Source organism: Atractosteus spatula, chromosome 3 (assembly GCF_055471065.1).
Source record: "Atractosteus spatula isolate fAtrSpa1 chromosome 3, fAtrSpa1.hap1, whole genome shotgun sequence".
Taxonomy (NCBI): domain Eukaryota; kingdom Metazoa; phylum Chordata; class Actinopteri; order Semionotiformes; family Lepisosteidae; genus Atractosteus; species Atractosteus spatula.
In genome coordinates, this window is record NC_142708.1 from 8,421,636 (window position 1) to 8,445,535 (window position 23,900).

Consider the following 23,900-nt stretch of genomic DNA (forward strand, 5'->3'; position numbering starts at 1 on the left):
TGAAAGGGAATGCTGTGTACATACTTGAAGTATACAGGCAGCAATACTGTATACAATATGTTCTGTAACTGAGAATACAGAATTAGAGTACAATGCTTAAATTACACTGCACAAAGAAAATGTCTTTGAAAACTAAATAAAACCTCCTAAATGGCAATTAATACTATGTATGAACAACATTTTGGGGCACTTTGATTTGTCTGATGGATTAAATCAATCTCATCACATTGATTTTTATGGTAAAGAAAGAAAAGTTATTATATAAGCGCTTAATCCAAATAAATGTTTCGTTTAAAAAAATCAATCTAAATGATTTTATTATATTTGGCGATTGCATTTAATTATCAGAGCTTTGCCGTAAGTTTGGTCAATGTGATGTAGCTCCTCCCCTCGGCACTCACTGAAACTCCATGGAGCAGCTAGCAACCACTTGCAAACATACACCACTCAAAGAAACTGGTGGGTCCCGTAGTAACTCCGACAACTGGGAATTTAGAGAGAGTTACACCCACTGTAAGGTTTATGCATCCAAAATTTTGCTAAATCGGGCACCGACGAAACACAATGAATAACGAATTTCCTCCCAAACTCAGCACTGTGCTAATGACACCTGACCCGCACTACATACCAGGGTAAGTGCACTTGCGCACATAATTCATAATTGAATAACATAATAACATAGTTGAGTTTACGAATTTCTCTATTTTTGATTAATTTTGTTCAATGATTCACCATTTTTATTAACCTCATTTGCTGCTGTTGTTTTTGGTAGCTGACGTTTTTAAAGTGTGTGATTTCAGCCACGATGAGAAACTGCTAACCATCTAGTTTTTTTTTATCGTTTTAAAGTAAGTTGGTCGCTGAATATGTTAAAAATGAGCTGGAAGCGCGATAGAAATGTCTCATTTCACTCAGAAAATCTAAAGGTATTAAAATGTTTGCAAACTGCTGCTAAATTGACATTTATTTAGTCATTACAAATATCAATGTGTAAGTTCTGTGAGTTTAAGCATTACTTGAACAGTACATTAAATATAGTATATACTGTACATATCGCTCTCCATTGTACTCAGTTTGACCCGCGTGAAAGTGTGACACGGTGTCCTGTGTAAACTGTCGCCCATGGCAACAGATCACCAAGAATAGTTGGTGGATGCAGGGGGCATTGATATTGTTTTGGTCTTATTTCGCAAAGACGTCTAGTAACAATAAACAAAGAGAATTGCATCTTATAGAGTTTGTCAAGGTTAGCAAAGTGCAATAGCAGTCAATATTATGTTACATTTTTTTATCACTTCCAATACTTGTTGTCTGTGGTGTAGTATTAACATTTTCAGCTTTTATGCATTTTAAAACAAAAGTCACCCCGAGTTAATATTATAATATGCAGCAGTTCATTTTTCGGTGAATTATTTATTCAACTGTATAATGTTTTTAATACTAAACCTTTTAAATTTTCATTTTGACTTGACATCAGTGTTGTGCAAACACAATTCAGGGTAGAAATACCCCCTTCTTTGCCATGTACTGTATATGTATGTATACATATATGTTTTCCTCCACTGTCTGGAATTACAGCCCTGATTTGTCACTTCTGTGTTGTAAAGGGAAGGAGATTAAAGTAATGTGAAAACAAATGAACTTCTGACCCTGTGTTTTTATCCACATTCTGCTTTTCCCCACATGAGCTTTGCATGTGGAGGACTGTTGAATCCTGGAAAAAGGAAATCAGATTTGAACACCTTTCAGGCCTAATAGCACCTCATCAGTAGAGATTGGTGACCTTTTGAGAAGAAAATCCATTTTCCCCAGGTGTACCCTCTTAGGTGTATTATTTAAAGACTAGCTCCTCCAGTCCTCGGGGCTCATCATTAGGGTAAAGATGTCGCGAGGCCCGCCTAGCACCAGGAAACCCTACGTCCGTCTCCTGAGGGCATAGGCGTCATCCCCGACACGTGAGCCCATCACCCTTAAACCTCCATGTTTTGTCTGTTCGTGTTTTCCCCCCTCCCGGGGATTTTAACCTTGTCGCGTCCCAGGATGGATTACCTGCCGCTGGACTCCTGGACTGTGCCCTGACCTGCCTTTGGACCCGTTTGGATTTGGATGCCATTCTTTGTCTACCCCATTCACTGTCTCACGGATTGTCACTATTATTTTGTGCATTATTAAACCCCTGTGTTTTTCCTTTTACCACGCCTTCTGTTTTCTCCAGCTCCTACCGCATCGCATAGGGTCTACTACAAGACCCGACACAAATCTCAGTCCGTGTACGTAACAGCACTGTAATCGGACACCGTCCTTTCTGGGCAGGTATGCAGGGTACTGCCCTCAGCTGAAGTACAACGTGGGGAACACGTACGGGAAACTGACGGCCCGACTCCTGACCAGCCCAGACGTTCCTCGCTCGCAGAGACTCGTCCTGCACAACGGGAGGTTCCCGTCGACGGAGACGGACACAGGCCCCCGAGATGAGATCTGGAGGAGTCGCCAAGGAGACCAGAGACCGCTGGAGAGGATGATCCCTGGATACACAGGTCGCCTTTCTCCTCCAGCCTCTTGTCTCTGACCTTCATTATAGATTGGAGCAGTAGGCCTCCATGTGCTGTTTCATTGCCTGGGAGTGCTTGCCTGTCCATTTTCCTTCTTTCTCTAACCCTTCCTGCACCTTATTCCCACTAGATCTTCTGTGATCCTCGATTTCCTCTTTTCCACCTTAATACATCTCCCTTTTCGTTCCTATCTTTTCCCTCTTTCATCTGCACATGTTGATTTTTCACTGGGGCTTTTGGTCCCATTTCATTTTTGGTACCAGTTTGTTTTGGATTTACCATTGACAACTAAAATGAGAGACTGTGCTCCTTTTTATCCTTTTTAGAAAATCCTTTGAATCACAAACCGAGCAGTTTGAATATTTGTAGACCACACATTTAAACCTGTCAGAGGACTGCAAACAAATACATGCTGACCATGTGAGAATCTGAGGGTTACTGCAGTAAATTGGAAACAACTGGACCTTACATTTAGTGAGTAATCCCATTAAAAGTGAGGTTAGTAGGTTATGTCATAAATGGCAATAAATCATGTAAAGGTATAATTAGAGCCATGTGTGTTCTTTGTTATCTGGCACAGCTTTGTTTAAAAGAGTAATAATCCAGGTACACTTGGTTAAACAAATATTTACAATATTAGAATGACAAGAGATATTCTATACTACACACCACAAACCATACAACACACACATTACTCCATGTACAGTATTTATAAACAAGGCGTTTCAGAGGCCTAACATTCTGGTCATCCAGAAAACCCCAGACTGCTACTAAGCATTAAACTCTTATTGGCTACAGAGACAACATAAGAGATAAGCAGCCTTCTAACTAAATATGATACAACCTGCATCTAAATCTCTCTCTCTGCAGCCCATATGCCATAAAATGGGAACCTATATCCCTATCCATAAAAATGCACCCTAAGCTGGAAATATGTTTCTAACTGAAGTATGTTTTACCCAGGAAACCCAAGTTCCTGAAAAACACAGAATAGCAAGCTCTCTCTAACAAGGTTCAAATACTTCGCTCCAGTCAGGTTTGGTTTTGATGATCATGAAGTCGGGGCTCTCGCCTGGCGCAAGCTTCAAGTTCCCGCTCCTCTGGACTCCTCTCTCTTCTCTCTCCTTCTTCCCTGCTTCTTGTTTCTTCCTCTCTCTTCTCTGTGCTCTTTATGTCATCTTATACTGTGTGTTTCTGTACTGTGCCTTGACAGTCATTAACCCACAACTTACCTAGGTATACAGTACTAAGGTAAGCTTAAGAAAGCTTATTTCTTAAGAAATGTTTATTAACTTGACTAAACCAGCAGGAAACCTACAGTTACACAAGATACAAAAGTTAATTCCCAATTGACACAATTAATTTGACTGTTTCACATATAATAGTGATTTACTAAAGCTTTACAGTTATTGTTTTTTTCTTGCTCACTATGATATTTGATGTCATGCCACTGTATCATGTGGTCAAATAAAATGAAATGATATGAAAAAGGGCACTGTACAGATTAATTTTATTCTCTTGCGAAGGAGTGGTTTAATTGTTATTCAGTCTGATCAGAAACAACAGAAGGCACAAGAATTTTAAAATGCCCTTCTCTTTGTGTTTCTGTGCTTACAGGCTTTGTCCCCAAAAGCCAGAACTACTTCTCCAGGACTTATGCAGAGACGTGTCGAGAAGCGCTTTCTGAGTTTGACAGGGAACAGCGGCTCAGATTTGAGAAGGCAGCAGTGCCTGACTTTACACCAAAACACAGCAGCAGCCTGCCTGAGCGCAAAGTAACTCCTCCCCAGATCGCCAACCTCACACCAGTCCTACCTTGAGCTGTTAGTTTTAGATGTTGTGGATAAAATGCAGCATGACTCAGCTAAGATTTCCAATGACGTTTCAGTTTGTTTGACTGAGATCTGTACTGGGGCAGGATCAGGTTAATAACCCCTTCAACGTATGACCCTGTTTTAAAATGTGGTGGAAAGCACCTTTGGCCTCAATTACTGCAGACAAAATTTGTGTAATTTTGTACATTCTTCCTGGCACAACTGCTCCAGTTAGGCCTCACCATAGATTTTCTATCAGATGCAAAACTTGCCAGAGCAGTTCAGTGTGGTGTGGACCTTGGGCTTCTGGTCCTTGTCCTGCTGAACTGGGAGTTTGTGGTGCCTGGATAACTCTTGAAGATTTCCCTCTAGGATTTGCCTGTACTTTGCATTATCCCTCTCTGTCCTTCTGCCAAGCCCCCCAGTCCCTGCTGATGAAAAGAATCCCCATCGCCCCCTTCTGGCACATCTGCAGGGTATCTCATATGAGATTTGACATGAGTCCTTTTCAGTCAAGGCTTCTTTTGTGGGGGATATGGTCAATTTAAAAACAGAGACCCCCCCCCCCATCTTTAAATAAGTACTGCACTGTTGTCTTCATCCCTAACCATTCCTGCTTGGCCAGCCGCTCAGGTGGACAAGAGAGGTGGGCCCATCTACTGTAGGTGGTGTCTGGGTGGATTGAACACAGGAATGCAAAGGGGGTGGATTCTTATGCAATGGAGAATTGTGATTTTCTTGAAAAATATAATTTATATACTAAGCTTTTTTATATTCAATGGTTTGTATAAAGAATGTATTCCAAACTCATATTTTTAAGTGTCCTAATTGTAAACTCAGCAACCAAAATGTGGAAACTACAGTATGCATAGTGGCTGAATATTTTTGCACGGCACTGTGCATACACACCCACACATATACTGTACATGAGTGTGTGCGTGATGTGCACCAGGTATATCAATCTTTGAAGTCATGGAGTCCCTTATGCCTGTACACAGACGGCTCAGTGTAGGTGTGATGATGATAGCCTTATACCCCACCTTCAGTAAAGTGTAAAATGTAATCTGCCAAAGTCATTTCATGTTGTGCTCAGGAACAATATTTTATGTTCAACTGCAAATCAGCTTTACACCTTTAACTCCAAAACGCAGCAGGAATGAAATGATCAAAAATAAAAATAAGGCCTTATTAGAACTCTGAAAACAGAAGTCTGTGTCTACTGGAATACAATACAGTAATGTCAGCAAAACCTGCAGTGTTCATTTTGATAATTACTGGTCTGCATTAAAAAAAAGGTTATTTTGAGAGTTTTAATTCTGTGTAGTACGTCTGCAAAACATGAAGGTCAGGGATGTATACTGTGAATATTGAATATTGTGCAAAGCATTGTACATATTTATGACTATGAGTTTTATCCCTTTATTGTTCTTCAGTTTAACAAGATCTCTTCTCAAATTAATGATTGCATTTATTGAAAACCATCCACAAAAAAATAAAGAATTTAAGAAATTAACCAACAGCGGTCCAGTACTGAAATAAATTCATTCATGTCCAAAGAAATAAATATGATATACAGTACTGGACCTAAATGTGGAATATAAATATTTTTTCAAGCTAATACGTGAATTATGTCTGGATGTCTATCCACAGCTCCCTCGCTATAACACCGCTCTGGCACCCATTTCCAAAGAGGCATCTCCGTATCTCTCCCCAGAAGCCTGGCACCCACATGGCTCCCCGTATTTCATGGACAATGAAAACCCCCACAAGTATTTCATTTCAGGTAAAAGATCTTCTCTAATAAAACCAGTTAGTGTGTGATGCAAATCATCACATATCCTACAGTACATACTGTACTTCCCTTTCTCAGGAGTTTAGAAGTGGAAAGTCACATGCCACAGGCGATTTGTTTAAATGGATGTTTAAAAAGAAGACCCAAGGTACAGAGTCCCTTGATGCACCACATGTAACTTGTTTCTGACCGCTATCAAGGTGGTACTGTTTTCGCTTAGCAACAGATCAGCTGAATGCTGTAATGCAGACTGAAGCCAGACATGCAGCATTATGCTGTATAATATGATGGATGGCAGCCTTTCATGGAATGCAGTTTTTATATGGAGCAAAAAAAGACTTCCTTAGAAATAATATATTATTTAGTAATTAAGCCTTAAGATTTCTTTGAACTCGAGGGATTCTGCTGCAGACTGCACTCTCAGTGTTGGACTGTGTTTTTCCACACAGGCTTCACTGGATACGTCCCGAAAGCTCGTTTTCTCATGGGCACTGGCTATCCGATAACCACCAACAAGGCCCTTATCCAGTTCAACCAGGAGATAAACAAGAGTGACCCTGGAACATTCCCACTTCCAGGGGAACCCAGAGTGGGATACAGTCTTCCTCCGATCTCCACGATCTACCCATCAAACCTGGGTCTCTTGCCCTCCTACACTGGTCACGTGCCCGGTGAGTGAATCACATCATCGGCATGTAGGATCCCCAGGCATCAGGGACTGCCCTAGGGCGATAGTGAACAGCCCCATTCCTGTAGATTGTGATCTGCGGAGTCAAAAAAGGCTACAAAATATCTCAACAGCGTTTACTGTACCTTAGATGCTATAGGGAGAATGTTGCAATGTTCCAGAACTTGCAAGGTTTTAAAAACAATCTGCTTTTTAAGTAAACAAAAATGCAAATACACACAGGAAGAGTGAGCTTTCAAAACCAGTTTAAAAGTATGAGGAGCAAATGTCAGTTTTTCACATCATGTAAAGATAGCTAGAGGGACATATCCTCTTATAACTGAGACTTTTACAAGCATGGATACGTGACATTAAGATCAAATTTGACTTAATAGTATAGCATGTAAAACACATATTGGGAACTATTAGGTATTTTGGTCAAGGATTTACAATTCAAACTAAACTGAAAGTTTGGGGATGTTATGCTTTCAGGTACAGTTTGGAACGCACTGTACAGTGTGTCTACACGTTATAGAAACTGGAGGTGGTGTCTGGTTCCAATCAAGTAGCTGCTGTATAGAAGGCAAATCTTGAATCTATTTAGACATCATAACATACAGTTAATATAGAATAGCCCATTGTGTTTTTTTGCTGAACACAATTAGTTGTGTTTAATAAAATTATGAATCAGGTACACCAGCTTTTTTTGTATTTCCGACGACTCATGGTTTTCTGCATCTTCTTTCACTACAGGATACAGGTTCCAGTATGGCCATACCTTTGGACATCTCACCCACAATTCCCTGGGGCTCAGCACTGTTCAGAAACAGATGGCAGCTTAGTGAAGACCAGCCCTGAAGTGGTAACCTCTTCACATTGTCAGTGAAACACAGGGATAAAACTATCAACTCATGATTCCTGCAGTGATTCAGTGAAAAAGAGGAATGATTTATTTTACACTCAGGTCTTTTAAAATTGTTTTATTTTAAAGTCTATGAGTTCTCTTTAGAAATAGAGTAGAGATTTGAAATGGATGAAGTTTCCAGCATGTGAACAGCATTTAATCAGGTCTGAAAATTAGGCTGCTATAGTCTGTTTTAAGCTGTTTACTCTTTAAATGAGCCAGATCACAGCACAAATGATTTCCATGGGTGGGGGTCAGCTTTATTAACTTCATTTGAAATTTCCATTTCTTCTACTGTTCTGATCAGTGAAAAATTAAAAGGTGCAATATTTTAAAAAAAACTACAGTTATTTCAGATGGTTAAATATTGCTCTTCATCTGGTGGATTTGATTGAATTTGATGTTTTATACCATTACAGTGTTCCATGCTAATGTACTGAACGGTGAATACGTTATATTGATAAAGCCCCAAAGACTCAATGAAACTGTACAATCACTCACAAAAGTATCTGGCATTCTGTTAAAATTCTTTTATGCCCTTTCTGTATAAATATGGCTGTTTCCTTCCTGCTGTGAAATGTTATGGACATTTGTTTAGCCACTTTGCACTTTAAAGCAATATTAATAACACTCGATTATCTGTTTGACCTAACTCATGATAAATCTTGTGTCCATAATGAAATGTATTGAAAATATTTAAAGGCCTTTTTAAATATGATCTTTACAGCTCTCTGTATAAAAAGTGCCATTTTATTACACGTTCTTTTTAGTCTGGTTCCTAGTTTATTCTGCACAAATACGTATGTATAAAATAATTCTATAATGCATAATGTAACTCTTATTCTGTAAAAATATAAGATCTTAAGTCTGTGGTTCTTTATTAGGATCATCTGTGAAATATGAAAACCTACAGTACCTTCGGAACGTCTCATTTCACTTTATTTGAATAGGAAAAAATATCCATTTCCTATTTTTTCATTATATGCTTTCCAATGCTGTTCTAAGATGAAAATCAATTAAAAAATATACATTTTTGTTCATTTTAACTCCAAAGAAGCAACAGGGCTTGACGGACAGTATTACATGATAATATTTGATGCCTTTTATTCTTTTGCAGAAATGTGTGGCTGTACAGCCAGCACCCACTAGAGGCCGGTTATCATGCAGACAAATAGAATAAACACTTAGCTATGTGCTGCTGTATTTTTGCAGTTCGGATATTCAAAAATCCTGTTTCATTTCATTCACAATCATATAATTTTTTGCTGAATGTTACTTTCACATTTCAGCTGAATTTTTTGCTGACATTTACAGTAGTTTTGTTCTCTCCATGTCCCTGTGCAGTTAAGTCATAGGCTTTTGAATCAAGCACTCAGAATGCTTACCTCTAAGTTAAATATGATCTAAAAAAATCTCAATTAGATCTGAAGATCTGAGTTACATTGGCCTAGATTTAACGTAACTTGCATTAACATGAAATATCTAAATAAAATGGGTCCCTGTATTTATATAGTGGTTTTCATCATATCATATACCAAAGTACTTTACATAAAGGAGGGGATTAACCTCATTCAGCAAGTACAGCACCCACCTGCATGGTTCAATACAGTACTGTATGTGTCAACTGTTCGGTCAATAGCACATCAGGAGGAGGGATTGACGAAGGGGAGGTTAAGAGGGAATTTAAGGTTGGGTGAAACCAGAATGGAATTTAACCAGGACCCTAGGGTAAAAGTCCCACTCTTTAAAAAGAAAAATATCCATGGATCTTTACTGGGCAAGTAAGCTTTGGTTCAAACATTTCATCCAAAGCATGGGATCTCCTACAGAGCAGTCTTATAATGGGGCTTTGGTTTCAAAATTTCACAGAGAACATTTTGATGAAAGATACCGAAGAAGCACCAGGAGATGAAAATTTTTTTAGAAAATGAAAAGAAACAAGACACTGGTATTAGGTTGTGTTCACATGAGCACCTTGTTATTAATAGCCACCTTAAATTAATAATGCCATACACATTATATAGCATTGATAAAAGAAAACATTGGTGCCACCTGGAATATGTACAAGCAGGAGTTATTATACTAACAGACAGAAAATAATAAATACATGTACATATATACCTGCTGCTCCCTTTACAGAACTATTTTCCTGAAGCTCAAACATCAAGCAGTTAAGAAGGATTCAACTTGTGTGTGCAGGTCTAGGCAGTGCTGACAACTCCACAGAACTGTCCTCCCAAAAGGCACCAATACTGTCTCTCCTCTCCCAGTAATACTGCCTGTCATTTCTGCCAAGGATGTAAATAGGAAGCAAAGCAAGTCCAGAAAGCTTTCAGGAACCTCAGTCCCTGGATTTGTTTCAGATAACAGTAGAAATACCTAGTGGATTCAGTTTTAAATTGTACGGTAGCCCATTTTGTTCTCTTAACTCTGAATCAGTCCCATGGAGACAAATAGCTGATTCAAAAGGACTTTTCTCTTTCATTGCCTGATCAGAAGATCATGACACCTCTTGACTTAACACAGGTCCAATAACCTCATTGTGCCACAATGGCAAATAAAAATTCATATCACATATCTTCTCTTATTTACAAAATTGCAAATACAGAATCTTAATATCTCCTCAGGACCTCATTTCAGCTCCAATATGTTGTCAGCAAAATAGCTATGTGGTAATTATAATATTTACAGTATTCAAGTCTAAAAGTAATAATTTTTAAAGAAGAAAAAAGGTGAAATTACAAAGCATTAATTAAAAATGCATGTATTTGGACATTGCCTGTTAAAAACACAAGCAGTGTATCTCTGACTACAGTGTATACTGTATGATGTATTCCTTTAAAGCTCAATTAGTTAGTTTAGTTTAAATGTTTAAAACTCCTTTAACAGCCCTGATAGAGACTGCTAAATGATTGCTAAAAGACAAGGAAAAAAATATATCTAATGCCCCACTAACCAAGTGACAATATTCACCACACCCTGGAATAGAAGCACACTGAATATTCCCTTTCCAATTCCGAAAACTATTTGATCAGCATTATTTGTTTCTCTCAAAATTCAGATGTTTACTTTTAGAAAGGTCGGCGTGTTATATCACAGGTTAATGCCATGTTACAATTTTAAATATCTGTGAAATGCACACACTTACAGCATATACCAATTTTAAGCAGTGCAGTCAATGTGATAAGTAAAGATTTAGCACCTTGTCTATTTTGTTTTTAAGATGAGTCATGAGTACAGTGGTGCATTGCATAATGGGACAATGCAAAAATCTGAAAACAAAAGAAATACATACAATGAAATAGAAATTAAATGAGAATGTAATCATTACTGTTTTATCTGTATCCAGATCTCTTAAATTTTAGTTTGACGGTCATATTTTGGACCAGAGGTGTTCAATTCTGTTCCTGGAAGGACTGTATGTCCACAGGTCTTCATTCCAACACAGCTCTTAGGCTAAACCAGCTGGGTAGAGACTTAATTGGACCAATTTAACATCTTCCCCCAGGACTTCAGGTGCTGCTGCTTTAAAGAAACCTTGAAAACCTGCAGACATACTGGCCCTTCAGGCTCCTGATGCCCCTGCCTAGACTATTACAGTATATAGTATAGGTTTCTTAGTAGTGGATTACTATCTCACTATTGTGTTTTTCATACCACAGAAATTGCCAAACCTATGGGGATTTTTTTTACTGCAGAGCGAAGGCTGTGCCCAAGAGCCTTGGCTTCTCCTCTGTCTGCTGAATCCTGAATCCTTGCTGGCCTGCTCGCTTCCTTTTACATCCTTAACTATTGTACTGCACATCACTATGCAGCTATACACTACCTGGAATAAGTTACATATTTAATAAATAAATTAAATGCAACACATATATTATTTGTACTGTATATAGGTTTTTGTGTTTTCCTACACCTTTGTGGAGCTCAGAGTTCATTGAATGAATGCAGAGAGGGGATGCAGTATGTTTATTGTGGGGACACATGCTCCTTCTCCCCTTTTCCCTGCCTGTAGCTCTAACAGTTCTCTGCTGATGAACTGAAGCACAGACAGTGCCTGGTCCTGGAGCCAGAAAAGGGGTCTCAATACACAATGTACTGTAACTGTCCACTGCAGGGGTGGATCTTCTTCAGTAGTTTGGATCTACTGTAGGTGGTGGGTCCTGAGAGTGCTCTCCCGAGCGGGCCCAGGTTTCAAGACCTCACCGGATCTCTGCAACATGAAGTTCAAACAGGGTCAAGTCTGGGAATGGCTGCTGGTCACCCAGTTTAATTGCCATGGAAAAGTCCGAGAGAATATCTGTACAGTAAGGCGGCTGTCCTCTCTCTTGACTGAAATCCACTGGTGGGAATGCTCTCATCATCATTAGTCAGAAAAAAAAGAATCATGGCAATATTTCAAGGACTCCATGTGGATTAATATAAAAGGGGCTTGAACAGGCTTAGATGTGTTTGTGTCATGTTTTTTTTTAAGCAGAAAAATTCTTCACCTTACATTTTAGTGTAAAGATGCCCAGGTATTTCATATCTTTCTTTGGATTTAAGAGATCAACCAAATGCAATGCATCTTTCAACTAGAGGGTTGATTATTCCATCCTGCATTAGTTACACATACTGGAATGAAGTCCACTTTTATTTTCCTGGCATTAATGTGAAATCTAAATCAGGGTGTGGAGTCTAGAGTACTATAGACCCAGTATTATTAGACACCTATTTTACATAGTGATTAATCTTTATTAACAATCCATATTAAAACACCCTTGATAAATATGTATTATTAGTGGATTTATAACTCTATGCAGTACTGCATTATTTTTCCTCAACCAGCATGACTGGTAAAATACAGAGAAGACAGAATGCACACGCATGGTTTAACTACAATTTGGATATTCTATTGAAAAAAGGACTTAGAAAAGATGGTGAAGAGCTGTAAAATCCTCTGAAATGTCTTAGATACATCACATTTGCTCCACGTATAATACACTGCCAATGAGTTGTGGTACCATCAACTCATCCCTTATTAAAAAGCTGCTTATTAAAGAAGCACAGGGTGTACAGCAGCACACCAGTCTGGGTGGGACACCAGTTCACTGCAGGAATTGTGGCACCACCTTGCAAAATGCTTTAAAAAGCATTTTTTTTATTATCAAAAGCAAATACAGCTTGTGGGATTTTTGTAAGTTTTTTAGTTGATGCTAATTATTTCTCTAAAATAACCTTATGAGATTTTATGCAACAAAACACTGTCTTATTAAAAACTGTAAACACACCTATGGCTGAAGTCGAGCATTATTCTGTACTGTAGTGTACAACAGACATTTTGATCTTAATGTACAGCAAATGTAATCAATTACACTTCTATTGCAGCAAGCGCTCCAACTGTAATAAATCTAGCCCTTTCCCCTTTCTTGTTCCTTAGAGTTCCAAACTTTTTGTTAAATATTAACTATTCCTTTAGGATCTGTGCACAGAAAAGTAGTGTACATTCCCGTATATCAACATATCAGAGGATTTTACAGCTGTTTTCAAAGATGGTAAACAAATCTCATTTCACTTGACTGTGACAATTTATGCATCTATTGCCTTGAGATACCCATAACGTGGATATAGTCAGAGATAAAGACAGATCTAGAGTAAGATATCGTTGACTGTTTAATGAAAACTGGAGTCAGTCTGTCAAGGCGACCAGGATGGCATGACACAGCAGAGTGCCTGCCCTCCTGCACTGAGTTTGAGTGTGCATCGATCGGTACTTGTATGTGCACGTGTATGAGAGTACTTTCCGGTGGTCTGTCCGGAAGGAGGTGGGTCTGTGTTTTTTGGCTATCCTCGGTCCCTCCTCAGCCCAGCCCCTCCTCCTGGGTGGGGCAGCTCAATTGCCCTGCAGCCCTTCCAACAGGGTGACATAGATGATAGGCACTAGGCCATAGCTGTCTCCCAGGGCACAGTACAGCCAGTCTGGCTCGGCCCTGCTCAGCACCCTCAGGATGTCCCCCTTGTTGAAGCTGAGCTGGCCAGGCTCTGTGGCTATGTGGTGACACAGCGCCCTCACCTCCCTGCAGGGGGACAGAAGCAAAAATTAGCCTCAGGCAGTGCGGCGGACTCTTGCAAAGACAAAGCTGCAAAAAGAGGTGGTGTTTTTTGAAGGGCACACATACTGTATAGTACAATTGAATACAATACATTTTATTGTGTTCTCAAAAGTGCTGAAAGGTAGAATGTTGGGTAACCAAAATATATTAAAAATACAGGTCTGTTATGACTGGGAAGTGATGTCCATTCTGAGAATGAGATTTAAAATCAGTGATACCACTATACAATAAAAGATCGTCAATACTACAAAATACGTCAGGCCCCTAGCATATTACAAACCACCTCCTTGTATTTCTTATTAGATACGGTCCTACTAGTTGGAGAGCTAAAAGGGGGAATAGCTTTTTTTGCGTTTGTCACAAAAGGTTAGCCATACTTACAGAGTGAAGGATATGGATAAGAACAGATGTGACTAGACTGTTAAAGGAGAAACACATGATGCTACTTTAAAACAAGGAGCACACACATACAGTACAAACTCATGTGAGCACAATATTCAAACACTACTTGTATGAGGTTATGAACAGACTGTTTTGTTACCATAGTGCCTGCTGCTTGGGTGCCTGTGCTTCTGGTTGCTGTGCGGGACCCTGCTCTTTGGTGGAGGGCAGGGCCTGCTGTTGTGGGGGAAGGTCTGTGCGTTTCCCTGCCCCCATAGTCTGTGCCACCAGGTCCAGCATCGACCTGTCCAAACTCAGCCATCCCGAGGGCAGCCTGAGATGGAGGAGGAGGTAAAGGAAGATGAAAACTGAAATCTTCAAAGCTACTTGAAAAGCTAGAAAAAAAAATGTGTGCTTCTTCAAACGTTTGCTTGTTTCACTCTTCAGAAGTACTATTCCTGTGGGTATCACACGGAAAGGGTTTATATTTAGCATAAGAGTCATGTCACTCTCTAAAATGTCACCATTTGAAAGGATTTACAAAACTCTTGCTCATCAACAAAAAGTTACTGTACAGTACATTGATTTTTTTTACCATACTGAGGTTCTGCATTATTTCAATGTATTTTTCACACATAACATTCACTTAGAAAATAACAGTTTTTTTTAGGAATAGTAAAAAAAATGTATTTCCACTTCCACAAAACCTTGTTCTATGTACTCAATTCAGAATTCTGAATTAGCATTTTGTAAAAAACACGTGTTTCCTGACATTATTTGGAGGCACATGGATGTATTGCTGTTGAAGACTTAGAAGAGGTTTCTAACCTGCTCTTCTGAGCTTTCTCTGCTTTCTGCAACCGGGAAGGGGACCCAACACCAGCCCCAAACAGCCTCCCCCAGCGCAGTCCTTGGGTGGCCCCCTCCGAGGTCCCCTCCTCCTGGGATCCACATGTCACGCCAGCCCCCAGCATCTCTGGCTCCTTCTCCTTGCTCTGCTTGAGCTCGTTGAGCACAGAGTCGGGAGGGCTGCCCATCCAAGATGGCTTCCCTTTGCCACTCGAGCTCAAATCACTACTGCTTTCCTTTCTGGCATCTGTCTCCTGGCTGGCTTCTGCTCCCTCCACCACTCCCTCCCTAGGGGGTGGCTGGGCCTGCCTGCGCCCACTATCCTGGCCTTTGGATACCTGTGCTGGACACCCAGACAGCTCTCCTGCTGGTTTCTTCCTTTTCTCCCACTTGACAAACTTTGCTCCCTCAGCCGAGTTATCAATGTAGACCTGGGAGCTCTGCATGAGCTGATACCACCACCCTGCCTGCCTGTCTCTCTGTCTGGCCCCCTCTGGCATCTGCTGCTCCTTCCTCTTCTCCCTCTCGCCCTCCTCTCTGTCCCACCAAGATTCCCCTCCGACTCCCTTTGCCCTCTGTATGATACCGCCTTTCCCACTTCCTCCACACTCTCGTAACCCCTCTGTTGCCCTCCCCGTCTGCCTCCTTTCCCCGCTCCGTTCTCTCCCTTGCTCCGCTTCCGTCACGTTCGGATCCACCCTCGGTCCCGGCTGCTTGACTTCGGTCTCCGCCCCCTCCTTCCTTAGCTCCGCCCCCTCGCGGGGTGGTGGCGCTGGGCCCCAGCCCCTCATGAGCTGGAAGGTGGAGCGCACGGACTGCTCCAGGCCCTGGCCCGCCGAGCACAGCTGCTCTTTGCGTCGGCGCTGCTCCTGGCCCTTCTGCAGCAGCCGGGGCTCAAAGAGCAGGTCAAGGTCAAAGGGCAGCAGGGACAGCGGCTGCAGCAGCAGGAGCAGCTCCTCGAACAGCGGCTGGCACACTCCCTGAGAGAGGGGCAGGAAGCCCCACGGGTGATAGTGCGCCCCCACGATGTCTGGGAAAAGAAGGGAAGAGGTGGCAAGGGCAGGGTGAAGAGGGGCATACGTGTAATGCATCCGGGGGAAAGCCAGCATGCTCTTTGGCCAATCTGACGTAACTCCAGTGCCGTAACTGAAGTGATCGGAACACAACAGAGCTGAGACCAAAATCTAGGGGTAGATACAAAGGCACAATGATAGAACGCATATTTTCATTTTCATTTCAAAACCTTACTGCAATTACCAACAAATGAAGCAAAGCCCTGAGCTCCAGAAGTTAACAATGGTTAGACTATTCCACTGTGAGATAGGGCTCTTCTTCCAAGACACTTTGAAAGGTACCCACCTTCGTGCATGTATAGGTGATTGAACCAGAACTCCAAAGAGTGCAAGCTGAAATGTAAACAAATGCAGTATATTATTTACTTCATAACACAGGGAGAGTAAAGGCAAGACATGAAGTAGCTGGGGATCTTCACCCCAAAGCGTAAGGTGACAATTTTTTCTGCTTTGAAAAAAACAATACAGAAACACTGCTAAGTTTCCAATAAAACCTAACTCAATTAAGTATGAGACATTAGGTTCAAACACACATCATGAATAAGCCTGACAGGAGATGTTCATCAAAGATAGACCCAGCAATTAGATTAAACACTTAAACCCCATCCAATCGAGCTTTACTTTAACAATTCATAAGGAGCATCAGAAGTTAGGCATACATCTCCATTAAGAAATGTACGTCAAATTAATTTCTAATTATAAATCATACAAAACTGTGTAAATCAGATCCAGCTATGCTTGCCCTGTTAAAGGAAGCCAGGAACAGAGTGGATTTACAGGCGCAGGTGAACTCACTTGAGCAGGCCGAAGATGAAGGCGTTGAACCTCATGCTGTGGCTGGTCAGCTCAGAGTACTGGCTGACCTTCGAATACAGGCTGTGCAGAACTCGGGTTGAAGGGCCTGCAGAGAGACAGGAGACAGTCACCCCCACAGAACTACAGCTTGGAGAGAAACTCTGCTCTCCAGGTCCCACAAATCACACAGGAATAAAACAAGTCCAGCTCGAACTCTCAAATCCCGTTTAAGAAATAACCAACGCTCAGGTTTTCTACAACAGCTTCTTCATCCATTTTTTAATTTATTTTTAGTTTGGTAAATTAAGTATAATATTTACAGCTTGGAAACAGGGCACAAAGAAATGGAGAGGCAGAGATACAGAGAAAGAGTAGGAGGATCTACAAAGGAAAAAGAGGAGTCACACTGACAGATACAGTAAAAAAAAAGAGAGAAACTGCCAGATGAACAACAAGAGCCGACAAGGCTGGTACTCACCCAGCTGTGTGGACGCCTCTACCACACTCCAGGGCACACTCTTGCGCTGCCCGATGATCATGTCCAGCACATAGGGCTTGAGCCCGTCCTGCAATATCTCCCTCATGGCCGGGCACAGGTACTTCAGGATAAGATGGCCAATGTTGGGACTCACAGAGCTATTTCCCAGTTTGGCCTGGCACACAGACACACAGAGAGGGCCTCAGCCGGGGACTGGGACACAGGCTAACACACAGCACAGAGGAACCACCCAAAAGAATTGCCTAGAAATGGCACGGAAACATTTGACACTTTGATAAAAGGCAATTAAAATGCAATCTATAATCTGGAGTAATCTATAATTTCAATATGGAATTAAGAACAATAATCATTTTATTTATCTTTTTAGAAATACAATTAGAATAATAAATACTGTATCAAATATTTCTTTTCACATATGATACTTAACCTGTTTAGTTTTTTTCAAAAAGCTTTAGAAGTACACCAACACAGACATTTATTCATCAAGAAATCCAGCAATACTACCAGGATACTGGGATTAACACTCCTAAACTCCAATAAAGGAAAGAAGGAACCATAAATGCAAAATGAACTTGACTCTACCTTCACTCCAGGGTCTCGACTAGTCCCAAAATGAGCCACTATCAAGTCCACTGCTGTATTTACAGTCTTAACCAAACCTGAGAGAATAAAACAAAATAAAATGGCACAATAGACTCCACTGCACTGCTCCAAGACAAATTAGGAGTGCAACAGAGAAAAATCACAACACCAATGCAAGCAATCTGATGGAAAGTAAATACACAGCATGACTGACGCCTCCCAACTCTATCTCAGTGATCTTAAAAGTGATACTTTTCTCTTGCAAACAAAGCATAAAGCACCGCCAGCTCTTTAGGATGATGAATATGACAGAGAAAACATACCTGTATTCTTCTTGAAAGCATTTACCAAGACTGAATCTTGGTTGAGACATATCACAAAAGACTTACATGGTCTATAACTACTAGACTTCTCAGTTCAGCTTTTTGTGGTAAAAACTAGCCAACATTCCTGTGAACAACTGGTAGTGCTTCAATAGTTCTCATAAGTCCAGACGACATGCCTATTCAATGTCGGGAAAACAAAAATGAAGCCTTCAATTTTACTTCTCATGTTTATGTACTAAGCACTTTAACATCTTTTTTCCACCCCTTTTACCAATTGGCTTATTACAAAATGGTCCTGCACTAAGTAAGCAACAACTAATATCAACATCAGAGACTTGTTTAATGCACAAATGACAGAATAATACTAACTGTTAAAACAGTAATAATATAGTAACAACCACAATATTGCACACAATGTCTTCAAGAAAGATGTAACCAAGCATCCTCATCCTCCCACGTCTATCTACTGTATAAGATGGTGGTGAGGACTCTCCTCAGGCTGCGTTCCACATGTAACACATACTCAGATAAAGAGGAACTGGTAACAGAAACAGACCATTTCGAAGAGTCGAGAAGACGCATCGATGCCTCTCTCACCTTTCTTCTGCAGCAGGTCGATGGAGATGGACTCGGCTGTGGCATCGGGGGACAGGCAGAACTCCTCAGGTGGCCTCTCAGTCACCGAGAAGTAGTCTGGGAAGAAGTCGCTGTAGTAATTCTGTAGCTGTTTCATGGACTGGCCTGTTGAGGAGACCAGCACGCACCAATTAGCTGCTGCTTCCAACAACAGGACTAAGAAGTAAACAAGAGAACAAGTGAACAGCTGCAAATCAACCAGGGGAAAGGCTAAAGTTTGTTGCACACAACAACAGAATTCTAGGCAATGCTGTCAACACGTCAGCATGTTTTTCTCAGCATGAGGTTTGTGCTCTTTCTGAGGTACTGTATGTGCGTCATGTCCACCACTGGAATGCAGCAGCACCTGGGTGATGTCCAGTGGCCTTTGTGCACCAGGAGCCCCACTACGCAGCAGATGGGATGGAAAAGTGAAAAAAAAAGAACGGAATAAAGGGGGAACGTTAAGTAGGCTGTACTGGCAAACTCAGAGGACAATGAGGTTCATCACCCAACGTTTACGAATTGTTATTTAATAACCAAGCCTTGTTCTTTAATAACCACGGGCTTCAGTTTAGAACCTCATCTGAAAAGACAGCACCTACTATTCACCATTAACCACTCTTGGGCATCGGTTTGGAAATTCTGGTCCAGAGAAAAGGGCTCCACTCACTGGTCTGTCAGGGCCAGCTGCCAGCAGCAATCTGATTTGCCTTAGAGGGCTCACATCCCAAAGTGCCACATCCTAGGACTTAGCCACCTTCAGTTCCTCAGAACGAGACAGACCCCGTTTATGTGCCTGCCTGTGGTCTGTCCATACGGACACACGTTCACACAGTCACAAATACACTGACTACACACTGCTACTGTAAAATAACCTAAACATCTGCCATAATATAGAAGACTCATGTCTGTGCCTTTTATGAAGTGAAGCTGACTGAAACCCGCACAAGAAATCCATACATGCTTAGACCCCTCAACACACACTCCCCTCCCCCACCGCCTGAATCTACGACTGGCTGAGGAGCAGCACCGTTCAGCCTGGAATGGGCATGGATGGCAGAGGCTGGGAAGTCAAACACGTTGCGGCGGGTCAGCCTGCCCTCCGGTCTCCGGGTGTCCAAGCTGCCCGACAGAGGGGCTCCCACTGCCCGGTCCACGCCCAGGGGGTTCTTACGACGATATTCCCGCCACTTTAGGGCCTGAGGGGAGAGGTGGTTTGCTGGGGGGGGGCAAGGAGACACACAAAGAGGTGTGCAGGCAGAGGCAGAGAAAAACAGGGGGACAGAGAGGAAAAGAAAGCATTTGTTAGAGAAAGGAAAGACCTAAGAGAGAGTTTCTCTACCTTCAGCTACTCTATCAGAGGACAAAATAAAAGCAGATCTTTCTTCAGAACATCATGAACTGATCAAAGGCAATAAGAGAATATACTGTGACTACAAAATTAAAGGACAATATAATGGCTTCTGGTAATTCTACTTTTTATTCTTCCAAATTTAGAAACATTTGAGAAGGACATAATTATGAGCTTTTTTTGCCATTCAATCAATTTATTTTCTTTTGGTTCCATATTAAAGTTCTCAGTATAACTCACTCTAAATTTAGTTCTATTTAAGGACAGCTTTTCAGAGTTTGCACTTTTTGTCCTATGTTCTGCAAAGTGGTTTACTGATGCAGAATGACTAGTGTTACATCAGCCTGTGTGCGTCAGGATTTTGGAAACCTTACAAAGCATGCCGAGAAGGAATCTATCTAAGGAATTACTAGTATTAAAGTGCTAGATCTTGATAATAGAGCATCACTCTTGTGAAGACCCTCAGGCTGCTGCAGGATTAGTAAAATGACAACTGTATAGCCTCAAAGTAGTAAACTTGTTGCAGGAACGGACAAGATCATTTCTGCAGATCACCTATCTTACGCTGACTTCTAGAGCGTATTTTACCAAGTAGGCAGGCACTGAAGAAGCAATAGTCTTGCATTCAGAAAACGAAAAGCAATGAAAGAAGGAAAAATGTGAAAGACACAAAGCCAGAGTGCAGAGGCGCTTGTAAACTCAAACCTGAAACAGTGCTGAAAACATAACCAGCACCCTCACAGAGGGATGCCTGGCAGCCAATAAAACAACAGAGTGTACTGTGTGATCAGGAGGCTGGATATGTACCATTGGGTGGGCGGGCACCCATACAGTTGGGTGCACTGGCTCGGACTCCCTCGCTGCTTCCACAGCGCTGTGCCGGCTCTAGGTGTCCCAGCGGGCTGAACCCAGAAGTGGGCAGCGTGGGGAGAGAACTGCGGTGGACGTTGCACCCCGAGACAGATGGGAGGAAGGACGGTGGTTCCTTCCTCGGGGCCTGCGGAGGCGTGGCCTGCTGAGGCTCCTTCGGGACGACATCCCTGAACTCTCTGGTCTGGGTGGTGTTGCCAGGCGGCAGAACAATCCCACAGGGCACCGGGGATGGCCGGACGGGCAGAAGGCTGGCAGACAAGGGGCATGAGAGGCTTCGCGTGGGCTGACCGGTGCTGTGGCCTTTGTCTGGACTCGGGGTGCAGGTGGAGCACGTTTCGGAGCTGGGTGCCCCATGGCGGACAGGCGAATAGCTACCCAGAGGGGAGGGGCGCACGGAATCAGGGGCCACTTTCTTCGCCCCGTTTCGTTCCTTTTCTTCTCCGTCCTCCCCCTCTCTCTGCAAGCCCCGGTCACGTGCCGGCTGCCCGCTGGGCCGGCTGTACATCTGGCTGACGTAGTCGCTCAGCAGCGGGCGCAGCTTGGGCTGCTTGCTCAGCTGGTGCTGGAAGATGAAGGGCTGGATGGGCAGGGTGGTGGGGCGCTGGTCCTTGCTGTAGCGCACCACAGGCCGCCCTTCCGAGGAGCCCCCTGCACAGGACAGGCAGGAGGCGGAGCGGGGTGCGGTCGAGGTCGAGAGAGATGCGGAGAGGAAAAAAAAGAGACAGAAACACAAAACCATGAGCAATGCGACCAGACAGTCGACAAACTGTCCAACCACATTCTTCTGCTACTATCATGCACTCAGAAGATCTTTACAAAACATACAACGCAATCTAGCTTAACAAAAGCATAATCATTAAGCGCACAAAAAAAACCCTCTTGTGATGTTGTTGAGGGAAAAACAGACACTCCATGAGTCTCAAAAAACACTGAGAATGCAATTAAGTGCAGTTTATTGATATAGGAAGTCCCACATGTACAACCCACTACTCCTTCTACTCCTCCCAGGTTCTCACAAGACTACAGCTACTCCCAACAACTACTCCCCAACAATTATCGTAAGATATGGAGTCACAATTTGACATAACGCTCCTCCCACTTAATCAGGTGAATTAAACTCTTAGTTGCTCCAATTAAAACCTGAAGCAAAAGGAGGTTGGAACACCAACAACTATAAACACTAGCATTCAAAAACACTCCTGATCAGTAGATTTCAGGTAAGAAGCAGTTCAAATAGGGAGCTGCATCAGCATGCGTAGGCTGCAAAGGAACAAGTAAAAGGTTTATTCCATGCTGAAAATAGAAGAAAGGAAACACGACGTTTTGGCTGTGGAGCCTTCTTCAGGTGTGATCTTAGGTAAGAAGACAACACAGGGTTAATTCAAATATTGACAGTCGGTAGGATTTTGTGTTTTGTGTAAAATGTAGTTGGAGTGGGGAGTTGCATCAGTGCACATGGGCTGCAAAGGAAGAGAAAGAAGAATCTCATTTCGGCTGTGGAGCCTGTAAATGTGTAAAATGTGTGCATGTCAGTTCTGACTGTGTCCCTTCTTCTTATCCACATGCCTAGTCTGATGGCAACGAGTCACTGGGGATTCAGGTGACTGATTATGTCAGCGACTGTGTTGTTTGGAATGTCTCCATGACTCGGTCATCACACTTCACCAAAATGTAGAACTTAGACTTCAGATTTGAATTCACGCAAAAGTGGATTTCTTAAATTACTGCACCACACTATGAGTAAATGCACTATAAAAATAATAAATAAGCATAACATTCAAACATATAATAATGTGATGAGTTCTCCGCTGTTCCCTAGTGTCAGTGGGTGTGGAAAGACAGGCTGCAGCAGGCCAGTCAGGTTCACTCAGGTTTATTGCCCTGTCGCCTACAGAGGGGCGTGCTGGTCAGAGAGGGCAAGTGGTGGAAAAGAGTGGGACACAGAGGGAGAGCTGAACGGACATGAGGACAGAAACTAAAGAGCAAAGACTTCCCTTCCGTTTCATAGGAGGAGGAGGAAGAGGTGAGCCCGGTAAAGGAGAAAGGGAGTCATTAGACTGTCCAACTCCAGGGGTGCAGAACTCTACAACAACACAGATGTAAACATAAACACACTACAACAAACATCGCATTCCTGATCTGCATTTTGGCCTGGTAAAGGCCTTTCTGAATCTGCAAGAAGCTGAGCCTTGAAAAAGACTGTAGGCTGCTACTTTGTCAGGGTAAATTGGTTCAGCACTCTGGTTCCTGTGCTGCAAAATCCAGAGAAATAAAGGAAACTCTGAGAATAACATTGTGCTCTTCGTCAAACAAAGGCAAATGGACAACTTAAAAGCTATTCAACGAATTTCCTTCTAAGACATTTACCTAAGAAATAAAAGACGATGAATCGTAAAAGAACCTGCAGTTACGTTTATGTTAATGTACAGTAACAAGAGCTTACGCTTACGGTTCCAAAGTCTGTCTTATAAACCTGCGACCTACAGGATTCAGTGACGAAAGGCCTATTGCACTCTATTGTGAAAATGTCCTTCATGTAAACAGGTGAGCCCAACTGCCAGATAACAAGAACTGACATTAACCTCCTGAAACTGAGTTGTACTTTCATAAGCTAGAAAAAATTCACAAAAAGAAATCACCGCTAGCAGTAATAACTCCTAACCAAGAGAGACTGTGTGCCATTTCCCAGCTCTTGCACAAATCACAAAAGTGAAAGGAGAACTGTGTTCTGTTCT

General features: G+C 42.1%; 2 protein-coding genes across 2 annotated transcripts in view; one reads left to right on the forward strand and one right to left on the reverse strand.

The window, feature by feature from the left end:
* Positions 1-432: 432 nt before the first annotated feature.
* cimip2b (ciliary microtubule inner protein 2B) lies at positions 433-7,667 on the forward strand. Its single transcript, XM_088911354.1, has 6 exons — positions 433-632; positions 2,314-2,537; positions 4,170-4,327; positions 6,017-6,149; positions 6,608-6,829; positions 7,579-7,667. The coding sequence occupies exons 1-6, from the start codon at positions 565-567 to the stop codon at positions 7,665-7,667; spliced, it is 894 nt and encodes a 297-aa protein (XP_088767480.1). The 5' UTR covers positions 433-564.
* Positions 7,668-9,683: 2,016 nt separating this feature from the next.
* The window catches only part of rusc2 (RUN and SH3 domain containing 2), a 53,110-nt gene continuing 38,893 nt past the window's right edge, over positions 9,684-23,900 (reverse strand). Inside the window, exons 4-13 of the mRNA XM_088911650.1 lie at positions 21,100-21,813; positions 19,972-20,160; positions 18,921-19,064; positions 17,998-18,074; positions 17,395-17,569; positions 16,917-17,022; positions 16,408-16,454; positions 15,028-16,078; positions 14,360-14,533; positions 9,684-13,782 (exon numbers count right to left, since the gene is read on the reverse strand). Coding sequence (XP_088767776.1) covers positions 13,599-13,782; positions 14,360-14,533; positions 15,028-16,078; positions 16,408-16,454; positions 16,917-17,022; positions 17,395-17,569; positions 17,998-18,074; positions 18,921-19,064; positions 19,972-20,160; positions 21,100-21,813 — 2,861 coding nt within the window. The 3' untranslated portion in view covers positions 9,684-13,598. The remainder of the gene's footprint in view (positions 13,783-14,359; positions 14,534-15,027; positions 16,079-16,407; positions 16,455-16,916; positions 17,023-17,394; positions 17,570-17,997; positions 18,075-18,920; positions 19,065-19,971; positions 20,161-21,099; positions 21,814-23,900) is intronic.

Excerpts from the sequence above, each read along its gene's own strand:
- cimip2b (XM_088911354.1), top strand. The coding sequence starts at position 565 with ATGAATAACGAATTTCCTCCCAAACTCAGCACTGTGCTAATGACACCT. Across the intron at positions 4,328-6,016 it reads GCAGCCTGCCTGAGCGCAAA|CTCCCTCGCTATAACACCGC; the intron begins GTAACTCCTCCC and ends GTCTATCCACAG. Across the intron at positions 6,150-6,607 it reads CCACAAGTATTTCATTTCAG|GCTTCACTGGATACGTCCCG; the intron begins GTAAAAGATCTT and ends TTTTCCACACAG.